The 13213-nt window shown below is 36.3% G+C and overlaps 1 protein-coding gene across 3 annotated transcripts in view; it reads right to left on the bottom strand.

Moving 5' to 3' along the window:
- The window catches only part of TAB2 (TGF-beta activated kinase 1 (MAP3K7) binding protein 2), a 62661-nt gene that overhangs the window by 14933 nt on the left and 34515 nt on the right, over window positions 1-13213 (bottom strand). For 2 of the 3 annotated variants that reach the window (XM_027687869.1, XM_027687877.1), the window contains exons 2-3: window positions 5345-5534; window positions 1825-2115 (exon numbers count right to left, since the gene is read on the bottom strand). In XM_027687869.1, the coding sequence (XP_027543670.1) occupies window positions 1825-1950 (126 nt within the window). In that variant the 5' untranslated portion in view covers window positions 1951-2115; window positions 5345-5534. The remainder of the gene's footprint in view (window positions 1-1824; window positions 2116-5344; window positions 5535-13213) is intronic. The other variant, XM_027687886.1, reaches the window with a different exon arrangement.

The raw sequence follows: 13213 nt of genomic DNA, 5'->3' as shown, positions 1-13213 counted from the left end.
TACACTTACACACCCAATCACAACTGATAAATTAACAATGTAGCATCAGACAGAAAGCTTTAGGTGGCTGGCTAGCACAGCTGCTATGCACACACAAGGGGCTTGCATGTGAAGCTTACTATCCTGAGAACAGAGACAGCCAGAGGCACCAAGGGCAGAGGTCAGCATTGCTGCTGAAGCAATGACAGGGAGATCCTGGACCTTGACAAGCTAACACTATACAATATGATACACCTTGGATGAATACTTTTCCTATTCCTTCTCAATTTCAGAATAATCTTCAGCAGAGACCAAATCTCCGGCTTGAGGAGGAAAATGACAACAGAAGTGGATTCAGAGCATCTGCACGTTATTGGTTAACAACTTAAAAACAAAAATAAAAATATATGTTTATTTTAAATGTTTTCCCAAATACTTCAATACCAGTTATGCATTACCTGCTACTGAAAATGGAAAGTGAATTTTATGTAGAGAAGAAACATGCTGACCCGAGGAGTTTTACATGACTTCAGAAGAAATGTAAAAATTCAGTTTATACAAATACTGCAGGATTACTCTTTTTCAATATGAAACTATTAATGGAAAACCCAGGGGACATTTGTATTTTCATTTTAAACCACTGCTTGCTCAGCTCCTAAATATTTATATTTGTACAAAGTTACTTCATAAAATCTGTAATAGGATGACTTAGAAAAGAAACCACAACCTAACTAATTTGCTTTTTAAGAACATTTCAGAAGCAAACTGCTAATCTCTCTTCTCTTTTTCCACATGTTTAGTAATACTGTATTCCGATCTTCCCAATTTAGTTTCCTACATAAGGATTTTTAGAAAAGAGTGAACATGCGTCAGTGGCATAATTTCTTAATATTGTGCTCTGTCTATATCACTTTTCTTACAGAACCTCCCTCCCCTCACCCCCCAAGAAATAAAGATTAATACTTTCAGCCAGAAGAGCATCTGTTCAGGCCCAGATGTTAATAAAACTAAAGAGGTGTCAAATTCATCCAGCACACAGAAAACAGTTATTAGAAAGAATGCATGTGACCAAGGAAAAAAACTGCACATGCCAAAAAGTAACGTGATCAGTTAGTTAAAGAGTAACACAAGCAAGATAAATTGATCCATGCTACATGCTTTCTATCAAGTTACTTTTGTTAAACTAGCAGACCTATTTCTCATCCTTCAACCAAGATGAAGGGTGACAGTGTTGTGCAGACACAGCAAGACCATCTCTACCTTACACATTTACAAAAAAAAAAAAAAAAAGAAAAAAATGAAAACAGAAGTGGGAGAGGGATGACAAGGCTAAACTCCACCCACAAAACCAAAACTATGTGTTCATACAGACCAGACGCAGTTCTGAACTTTTTAAAAAAAATTAAAAATTCCCCCACAAAACCCAGCCACAAAACCTCTTAAAATAACAGGATTCCCTAAAGGCTATCTAATAAGACAACTGTATATAACGATTGTTGCAGAAAAGTCTTCATATATATGAAAATGGGTGAAATTGATGATACGTGTATTGGCTCTAGTTTGGAATAAGCACCAGAGAACAAAGTAATCAAAGGAAGTTAGTAGTGAAGAAAGGAAACACACAGACAGAACAGTGGGTAAGAAAAGATAAGAACAATAGCCTTGTATTTGTTGCAAAGGAGAAAAGGGAGCCAGAAAAGAGAAAAAGATAGGATGCCACAGAAAAACAAGCTAGAAAGATCTTAAAGGCAGATTTTGCATGAACTTAAGTGAATTAAAATTATTAACAGAAAGGCCAAAAATACCAAACCAAAAAGGAACAGGCCAAGCTTGCAAGGCCCTTACATTCAGCTTGAATGCATTTCTTTGGACAATTTTTTTTTTCTTTTTAAGACTGCATCCAATCAATTCCAAAATTTCAGTGACGTCAATGAGAAAATTGGAGAACTCAAAGGGGAAACGGGGGCACATGGAACCCCTGGCATCTTCTGGCTGGCAGAGGTAGAGTTTCAACCGCTTCTAGCTCTGTATAGATCAGAGAACCGGTTGATGGCAGAACTGAGCATATTCCAGCAAAACAATACCCCCTCATCTTATCTCTGCCCATGTCCCAATTGAGTTTAAAATGTTGGCACCCTGAAAGAGAAAGAAAAAAAAAGAAAGAATAAGAATGTTGGAGGGAAATAAGGAAGCAAGGAGAGGACGTAGACTTGAGGAGCAGGCATTACAGAATGCTCCAGACACAAAAAACAGAACAACAGGGAACAATGTCCACAGACCACAAGCACTGCAGTGACTCCTTTAAATGAGGAGAATGGAAGAGCTGAATTGCAGAAGGCTTGTTGGGAAGAACAGAGGGATACAAAACTTTTTAGGAACATTCAGTGCTGTCAGCCTAAGACTTTTTACTCCCTAATTAAGAGGGTTTAAGTTTCATCCTATTGGATCTTTGGTGGTTCTCTGTTTTTAGTATGCTATATATTGCTTAGACATTTCAACAGTGACCTATTTACCTTGAGACATTTGCATACTCTCTTTATCCATAATTTTTTTCATTATAAGCATATAATGCTACAAACCTTTGTTTAAAATTAAGCTGTGTTTGGCTAAAAAGAATTCAAGGAGGAGGACTGAAGTATCTGTATAGCTTTTCATGCATAATTCACAGTGATCTGAAGAAACTTTCCTTGTTATAAAAGCCTCATCAATAATATTATAAACTGCCTAACTGCTTAAACTCTTTCAGATTCTCTCCTAGGATATCTTATAATTCTTAGCTTAAGAATCACTTCACCCTGACATATCAGACACATTAGGTATTGTGGAAGTAAGGCAAACACACCATTTTTTATACCTGATAATGTCCTCAAGTACTTGTCATTGACCTAAACCACTTACTGCCTTTATTGGAATTCCTTTCACTATGCTTAACTACAGGGCAGCAGAACTCAGGATTCACACACTGTTGCAACAGTATTGCAAACATGTGTACAAGTACTCTCAAATTCTGCTTTTCAATCTTTCCTACAAAATTTGTTGGTTTAAAGAAGTCATGTTAGGCAGCTTTTATAACAACAAACCCCTCAAACAAACCAAAACACAAGCAAGCAAGCAAAAAAACAAACCCACAAAACACAAAACTAAAAAAGCCCTAGTACCTCAGAGCAGAAAAGCTAGAAACTGAGTCAGAGGAACCAGAGCTCACAAAATTTCAAAGAACCACCGAGATGACAGGATTCTGTTGGTGAGTCTTAGCTCTGGGTTAACTAACAAAAACAGGTAGCTTTCTAGTGTAACAAATTAGTGTAACAATATTGCACACATAGAACTCAACCCACAAATAAAAACATGGAAGTGTTTTTTAAAGAGTCTCTTTAGAAAGCTGACCTAAAACACTTCTTCAAAAGCTAAACCCTCCTTGCATAAATCTGTCAAAATATGGGATGTACAGTATCTTTTTTTCACAATTATAAGGCTCTTTTTATTAAAAAAAAATAATCCACCATATTCAATGTTATGAAGTCTGCTGAGTCTCCCTAAAGACAAGCATTAGCTTTTAAATTTATCAAGAATTACATTCAAAAGGTGATTACTGATGCATTCACCCTGTCAAGTCCACTGACCTTGCTCAACAAGTAGTTCTCATGTTTTAAGAACAAAACTGTACTTGTAGTATTAAGTCCTACAGAGCACTAATATAAAACTTGCAGTGTACAGTCTTGAAAACAGTCTGGTTCAGTTTCCTCTTCAGCTAAATAATTAGAAAGAAGGGGTTGGGGAAAGCTTGACACCTCATGAGCCCCAAGCAAAATTTTGCCTTCTTGTAAATCAAAAGCAATTCTCTTGAAGGACTGCACTTTTCACAGCTTCTTAGTCTAATGATTCTTCTTAGTAAGAATGGAGAGTCATGATAAAGTCTTGAAAATATGAATGTTAAACTGGCACAGTCACACTTCTATTACCAAGAGTACTAACACTGTATTTGGATGTATGTGTGTGAGTACATATACATTTGTGAGTACACACATATGTATTTCATAAATAAAAATACATATAAATAGCAAGACAAACAATTGTGATATAAAGGATGTTGACTCATAACTATGGATGTCCTAGTCATAGTCCAGAGACTATTAGCTTCTGGGAAGCCATGACCCATCATTTTTCAAATCAAGTGTTGTTTACAGATTATCAGTATGAATATTAAGATAATTCTCTCATTAACTTGAGTACTCAAAGGTTGAGTATCTTAGATAATGAAAAAAATTCAATCAGTATGGATGCTTTGAACCTCTGGAAAATGCAAAGCAAACATGCTTAAGGAACATAGTTAAGTAAGTCTATCAGCACTTGTTAACTCTAGGCATTTAGGAGTCCCTACTGGACTTTGGATACTGATTTATCTGCTGAAGTAGGTAATGTCATATTATAGAGTAGAAGTTGATACAAAACATGGGCACATATCCTGATAGTGGCAGCATTAAAAACAGCACATAGACGTTGAGAACATCAGTCCACGGTCTTAGCACTAACTGCAGCACCTGTGAAAAACGCTTTGTTACTTTCAAGCCCAATAGAAATTCATTAATTAGCCACATGGACTCCAGAGCTACAGCAAAACAAATGAAGCCCATCTGGCAGCCAAAGCCCTGGGAAGCACTGGGCAGAAGCACACCAGTGCATCACACCCACTCAGGTCTTACACGGTGGATGTTAAGCTACAACCATCTAGTCCTGCCTGATTGAGCCTGAGTCAGACAGAGAATCTGGGTGTGCCCACATCACACTTGCTGCTGCAGAAGTTACCTAAGGCCACCACTGCTGTCTCTGCAGGCCAAGGGAATTGGGAGTGGAAAGCACTGGGGCCAACTTGTATTGCAGGCAAGGGCCCACTAATTACCTCAAAGTCTGATGGAGACTAGATAGCAAAGTTGCTTCTGGACCTGCTCTAAACCTCAAATCAAAACCAAAATAAAATTTAAAAAATAATGCATTTTGTAGCATTGCCTTAAATTGTCCCTGTTGGACTCAAGTTGGCTTTGCATCCCTCCTTTTGCCACAGTTAGTTTTGACTCTTGAGATGGTCAAAAGGCATGAGCATACTGATTGGTGAGACCATAGTCTCCATGCACACACCGATTACTGATTTATAAACTGGTTTACCTTGCGCCACCCCTCATTAGACACTGAAAAAGAGAGGCCAATTTAACACTTTGCTTGCTGTGCAAAATAAAGGAATTGGTTGTATTTGTCTCACTTATAAAGAAAACTAGTAAGAAAAACAACTGTTTTCAAAGGAGGCACCCATACAGAATGCTTAAAATAAGCACTGCTGCTTACTCGTAGTCATCAACAGAACACTGACCTGTAACATGCATCTGGATACAACACCTTCAGGTACCTCAGGAAACTTCTGTCGCAGGTCATGTAAAACCTGAATATCAATTTGCTGGCTTCCTTGGGCCATTCGTATATTGCCTGGTCAGGATTGTTTTTCAACAGGCAGTTTTAGGCCTTAGTAAAGGGAGTACTCATCTCTTCTGTCCCAGCATTTTCTGGAAGAGAAAGGAAAGCCTTGAGACACGGAAAACAGGTATTTTTGACGTAACAAAAAACCACTCCACAAAAAAATGAAACATGAGTTTATCAATAACTGTACTGCAACACTTCCCTAATTAAAATTTGTATCTGACAAGATCACAGCAAGTCCACAAAAACAGAGGATTCCATTAAAAGAAGAAAATCGGTTTACCATAATTCAGTAGCAAATGCCATTTTTCCACCCCTTGTCTACTAAACAGTACGTAAGACTTCCTACTAAATAGTTAGTCCCCTCTCAATCCTCCTAAGACCTCTTATTTTTCTTTCCAATTTCTCTAACCTACATTAAAGCAACCCATATCACAATACACTCTATCAGAACAGTAAATTCTATAATCTCCATCTCAAGTTCCCTGTACAGTACTAAGAAGTTTGTACTTACTCTTTATGTAAATTTTATCAGATGGGCAAAAAAAGCACCTTCACAGTTGTTACAGCAAAAACTCCATGGAAAGAGATTAATGCATGTAGAGTTTTCAAAAAACCACACAGAATAAATTGAAAAACAGTATTTAAACCCCATCATCACCCTAATGGCTTCATTTCAACAAAATATTTTGTATTCTAGCTCATTTTTCAGTGTCTGTAGTCTCAATAAAACACAATTTCCAGTTATTACTCTAAAACTGTCAACTATTATAACCATTATCTTAAAATTCAAAGTAGTGCTACAGAGAAAGTTTTCTGCATCTTCATGAGACATAAAATTACTTATGGGGCATCATCCAACACTTCTGAAGTCCAATTATGCGTTGGTAGCATGCAAAACTTGGGAGACTGCTTATTTTTATTTTACTACTGTACTTTTAAGTTTCAGTGGCTTAGAACCAAGATGGATGCAGGCAGTTAGTGCAGAAAGAGCTAGAATTAACATCCACTCTATAATTTTACTGAAGTTACTAAGAAATTTTTGTACATGTGCATCAAATGTGGCAACATGGTGGAATATGATTACATTTACCGTATTATGGATAAAAATAAACCCAGTAGGCTCTGATTCCACTATTTTCATTCACAGAGAAATATACTCCAACATATTCACAAAAACAAAAAAGGAGGTTTTTTTCCATTTCAATTACAATAAGCAACTAATATGGCTGCACTGACTACATAACATAAAAAAAATGCACTTCTATCATATGAATATGAAGGTCTCTCTCCAATCATCACTTAAAAAAACCCCAACCTACTGCAGAGCATCAAAAGACTATTAACCTTACAGAAGTCTGAAGCAGAAAGTAACAAGGCCTCATGAGGCCTCTCTACTATAGTAAAGACAGATTAAAAGGTTTTTTTCCCCAAATATTGATGTTGCAAAGAAACTACAAAATGGACTCAGACTCCATCTCTAGAGGAAAGCTTAAAGGAACTGAAAGCTACTTTGACAGATGCATGCCAAAGGAACAAACACGTAGTGCTGTCGTCAGCCACAGAACTAAGGATTCAGCAGCAGGACATGCAGAATGTTGTTAGAAAGTTATATATACCAGTGGCAAATAAAAGGCACAGATGCAAGAGTGAACAGCCAAGACTGCCAGTAAATAGACTGTAGAAGAAAAAGGTACCAATAGGAGGTAAGGGAAACTGCTGGCAGCAACATTCCGGCTTCATTCAGAGACTTGGGCATAAAAATAAAGGCAATACAGCATAATAGAAGTAAAGAGAAAAATCTATCCAAGAAATTAATTACCAGAAGGAAAATCCAGAGAAAGTATTCTTCCTAAACCCATTAATATCAGAGTTTAATTACAAAGTAAAACTTTTAAATACTGGAGTGCAGTACAAGATAAAGTTATTCTTGTAGTAATGACCATTTACTGATCCTTTTACATCCTGCTTCTAGCTATTTCGAAAAAAACCCTTCAGTGTGACTTCATAATGTTGAAAAGAGATACACAGAGAGATCCTAGTGCTCATTTATGCCAGAAATACTAAGTAACCGGAAGAATTAATTAGCTGTGTTCTTTTAAAGACTACTGGCATGATCCCCAGACAACTTAAAAGGCCTGGAAATCATAACATGATGGAGCTACTGGTGAAGCTCTATTCTGTGAAAACTATTGAAACCAAAGTAAACAATGTGTCATCTCCCAAAGGCTACTCAGATCCATGAGTACGAGTCGCAAAATAAACTGCCTCTCTTGTTTATTAAAAAACTCAAAGATGACAACGTGAAATATGATTCAGATGGCAAATACTAGGCCATTATAATGCTGGATGAATAGCTAGCTAATAAATAAATAAATTTTAAAGTCTCCTTTCTTCTGACAGAGCACATGTTCAACATAGAGGAAATTCCTCAATACAAACCTTAATATCACACTGACTTTTCACAAAACACTTATAAAGCAAGTGTTCTTCAGAGTAAATTCTGCCAAACCAGACCTTACGAGATAATTATACCTGACAAAATCTTTACAAAGAAGTTGACAGACTAGAATGTTATCTGCATTTCTTGTTCATTACTAATCTTCTCTTACTGCAACTGCACATCCAGTCCATGCTGTAAGAAATATCACAGGCAATTGTGCCGGTAGTAACATAACTGCTGTATAGAATAATTCCAGTTGAAGTTATGATATGGTCATAATGACTGAAGCCCCATTTATGGTCAGCTACCATTCTGGAAACAGCCTTTGTGAGTTCAGGAGAACAGCTTTTGGAAATACACAGAATTGCCTCAGTAACCAGCACACCTTCACCTTCCCCAAACTCAAATCAATGCAACCTTTATAAGTCCCTTTTTACTTCAGCTACATCTAGTAAATTGCACGTGCTCTTCTGTGGTTTTAATCTGATCTGTGATTTACTCACATGGCTAAAATGCTACAAAAGTAATCTATCTAAAAGCTTATTTAGAAACCTGGCTTTAAGTATTTCTTAAGAGAGTGAGTGCAGAGAGGACGGCATTTCCTTGTAGCATTAATGGTGCAGATTATAGACATTGTGCATAAAAAGACTGTTGTAATGACAGCAAATCAGATGCAACAAGTTGCAATAAAAGCCCAGTAGAGGCTGCTAAACTGCCTGTTGAGATTAACAGCCAAAGGATTTCTCGTGTTTCTTTTGATGAATCCAAGAGGTGCAGAAAGACAGTAGAAACAGACAAGCAATTATATGAATGACTGAAAAAAACCTCCAAATCCTAACAAAAAACCCCAAACCACCCAACTCCTCTACACTTATCTCAGGTTCCTTCAGCAGGACTAAGTGGTTCCCCAATTCTCCCAAACTATGCATCCATCCATTGAATAACTCAAAGAAGGAAACTTATTTTCTCCCTTCCTTGCCCCATGCTTTCTTGAGCAGTTGATATATTTATCAACTTTTCTCCTGTTATCTTATCCAGGTGCCTATACAAACACTAAGCCAACAAAAGTCAAAAAGCTTCTATGGACCGTTTTTTCAGCCAGACCTCAATTCTGACGTTTCACTCCAATAATTCAACAGAAGGTCAACCTCAGTTTAGTTTCCATTGAGAAGTTTACACCAAGTGGTTTGAACAATAAAGTATGACTGATATTAATATGGAATATTAATTAAGAGTGTATTTTTGTATCCCTACTGCTTGGAAAAAATAAAGAAAAATCAGACAATAAATGCCATATTCATCTCTTGCAACCCACCTCTCCAACCTCTTGCTTACCAATTTCCATATCTACTAGTCCTACCTTCCCTTCCTCACTTATAACTGCATATTCTTGTTACACATGAGACTAGAAACTCTCACCATATGTGCCTAGTAAATGGAGGGAAGAAAAATAAAAATCAAGAGATACCACTGCATGTAAGGCCAACTTTCCTTAAAGAAATAGGTTCCTAGCTCCATGGAGGACTGTACAGTTTTAACTGTGTCACTGACAACTTGCAAGCAGGAAAGAAGAAAAACCCAAGAATAACAAAACCAAAATTGCATGACTCTCTGAGAAACTACAATAAAAAAAATAAATTAGAAATTAAACAGCAAGAAACAATGAAATTGTCTTCTCCCCTAACAGACTTTTTCTGAAAGTTTACATGGAGTCAAATATCAGATAGCCTAAATATGCACTTGTTTTCTTAAAATTTAGAGTAATTTTGTAAAGGAAAAAATATTGAAACGAACATTCTCCCACAGAGTCCCATATTCTTTCTGCAAAAGAGATTAAGAAGTAAAATGACAGAATAAAAAAGCCTACACTAACATCACTAATGCTTTAAATGCATATTTTAAAAGAAAGTGTGAGAACTGGATGACAGAAACTGCTTTATTAAATATTCCTAGCAGAATTTAATTGTTCTAATATATTGCTCAGCTTTTCCATGGCTAATTTGAACCATATCAACAGTTCTTCACCAGTTTCTCTGCTTAAAGAAGAATATTATAAAACCCACAAGTTATACTTCACTCACTACCATCCATTTCCTAAATAAATAAAAAATTAATAAAATTAGCCCATCATAGATAGTTACCGATCTCATCCTCAACCTACTAAACAGTGACACTTCCATTTACCTATTTGCCAGATCTCTACTCTGCACTGTTCTGAATCCAAACCAGATCATGAAGGAACAGGGAGGATATAAACCTGATTTCATTGTGTGACCCTAAAACTGAATAAAAATCAGAACTGCAAATAAGCATGACTCAGAGTTCTCCCCAAACTCATCATTGATTTGGATTAAACCAAAACACTACCACAATATAATTAATGATGAGCAAGGTCAGAGGAAAATGCAACAGTTCAAAGAAATAATCTGTTTCTATGGAAAATTTATTTTAAGGGACTATACCTGGAAACAATTCCTACCTTGAAGCACGACTTGGTATTTTTCTTCCTCCAAATTCATTATAAAGAGTAATGTCCAGAAATAAATTTTGATTTAACACATTTCATAATGTCTTTTAAACTCCTGGCCTGAATAACAATGTACTATAATGGGTCCCATAGCAAAAGTGTGCACATATAAAATATTTAAAGAGATTTAATCTGTCAGGTATTTCCTTGGAAACTATGAGCAGTTATACAATTTCTTTTTCAAGGAAAATTAGTTAGTTGAGGTTGTACTTTTTTTCACATTGAGCAATTAAAAAAACAGGGTTTTGTTTTGTTTGACTGGGAATTATTTTAATTCTTGCTAGGTCAGTCATGCTAATGTACACATTAAGGGATCCTATTAATGGTTTTTACATATTTTGTGTTGGATTTTTTTGCTCCCCTTACAGTATCTATTAAAAACAAGGCCACCTTCTTTTACTGCATGTCATTCTGTGGATTCTACCAGAGCATAGCTGGCCTTTCCATAGCTCAGCAATATGTTGGCAAACCTCCTACATGAGCACTTTAAACATGAGGTTTCTAAGATCACTATAGAGAATTCCTCAGGAATATGGTTTCTTAGAGAAAAATCTATCAGAAGAGTTATTGAGCTCGTCTCAAACTATTGCTAGAGTTGACAGTTTGAAATTTGACCTGTATTCCTCCCACAGTATGTTAACAACAGAAATCTGGATCTAAAAGATTTCAGATTTGTAAAAAGGGTTTTAATTCATTTTTACTGGAGATGAAGTAGAGGCGAGGAAAGAAAAACACCTCTAAGACAGTTGAGAAGGCGTTTTCAATTCTTTCTACTCTTCTCCAGGGCACACCCAACTGTTTAATAGCAACACTTCTCACGTGCTTTCCTGTGCACACAATTCCCACAAAACCGCTAAAAGCTCTACATAACGAGACAGCCTTCTGGTGGAGAAGAGAACATACTAGTCCCGCTGTCCATCTGCACCAAACCAAATCAATCTAATCAGGTTGAAATTAAAAGGTCACAAGCAGAAAGTCCCAGGCATGCTATTTTTCTTCAGTTTTATTCCCCGATAAATACAGTAAAAGTGCAATTAATTGCTATCAAATAACCACATGAATCTGAAAATTGGGGCTCTACCTATTAAATTGCACTGGAAATATATGTGAAGATAAAAATCAAGACTACTGAATGCCATGTGTTTCTTAAATACAATACTTGATGAAACTCAGAAAGCTGAAGTCTCAGAATGTTAAAAAATCTATCTAGATGAAACATTTCCTTCACCTCAGAAGCAACCATACACTTTTTATGTGCCTTGCAGCACCTGTTTCATGGCAACTCTAAGATGTCATATGGAAGTGAAAAATTGCATTACATAACCCAGTCAGAGTATTTTATTGATTATATTAATGAACTCCACAGTAACTCTAAATTCTGCCTGTGTTAAGATTCCAGTCTTAATATTCTTCATGTTAATTTTACCCGGATAATTAAATCTCTCTACCTTTAAGTAGTTTTACTCCTTTCTTTTCTATGCATCTGCATTTTTGCTTCCATTTGTCAGCTTCCCAATGAATGAAAATTCCATTATTAATTCATGAGAAGGTCAAGTACCAAGTATTAACCTTCACATCCCCAACTGTGATGGCATTAGGTTTCTTCCACAGATTAACAATGAGAAAGTTGTGAAATATATTCCACCTTTTTTTTTTCCTTCTGCACCCTCAAACTTCTACTTTGGCTGCAGCATAAAGCTTCCATAAAGATAATCTTCTATGAACTCCCTGGAGTCTACTGTCAAATGCAGGTTTTTTGAAGAAGTTTTGTTTTTAAAAAGTATGCATTATTTCCAGTGCAACTGTTTTGAGAGCTGAAGGAAGAGAAAAAAACAGAAAAAAAATTCCAGTCAGAGAAAGAGGCAAGAAAACCTATGAACAGTCTTTATTAAAAAAACTTGGAAAAAAAAATTAAAACAATGACAACGACATAGTCTACACAGAAGATGATTAACTTTTTTCTTCAATTCACTTATCTCCTTTAAAGTCTGTTTTTGATTGATGACTGACAAAGATAAAAAGCCTTCCTAAAATGAAGCAGTGATTTTAAAACAACCAGTTTAAATCTAACTATATGTTATAATCTCTCACAGATTCTCTGATCACAATGTGCACTAATGTAAGAACATAAATATCCTACTGAGCCAGAAAAAGGGTCATTTTAGCTCAGTGTTGTTTGCAACAGAGGCAACAAAAAGCAATATTCAGGAAGAACATGTAAGCCTGAGCCTCTTTGTAGCACATCCCTCTCATTCTCTCTGCATGTACAACCTTGTGATTGAGGAAACCAGAGAGCAGTCCCCTGTCTATTCTCTTTACAGAACTTTTGATGACATATTCATCAAATTCCTTTTCTTAACCTGCTGAAATTATCTGCTCTTCCAATACCCTGCAGCAAAGAATTCCAGAATTTTATTACTCTGTGCTAAAAATAATAATCATCATCCCAAAATCTTCCTCAGACTTTTCTGAACTTCTTGTCCTGTAAGTGCTGAGTGCTACGCAGTTCTAAGGCTGCAGGATTTGATAACAGTTCTGCATTCGCTATGTGCATGAATTTGCAAGCTTCACTCATAAATCCTCCTACAACCTTCACCTCTCCAAACTGGTAAGTCTGTCTCCTAAATGCCTCATTGAAAAGTGTTGTCTTGATTAAAAAAAATTAAAATAAAACCTTCACACTACCTTCTGTAACACCAATATATGCTCCCTGAAATATGGGGACTGTAGTTCTCAGTACTCAAAAGAAGGGCTCAACAGGGCTTTACATAGGAACAAGACAACATTATTGACAT

Source organism: Neopelma chrysocephalum, unplaced genomic scaffold (genome assembly GCF_003984885.1).
Source record: "Neopelma chrysocephalum unplaced genomic scaffold, ASM398488v2 Primary Assembly neopelma1_23, whole genome shotgun sequence".
Lineage (NCBI taxonomy): Eukaryota > Metazoa > Chordata > Aves > Passeriformes > Pipridae > Neopelma > Neopelma chrysocephalum.
The sequence above is the reverse complement of the archived record's forward strand: the minus strand, read 5'-3'. Positions and strand labels throughout refer to the sequence as shown.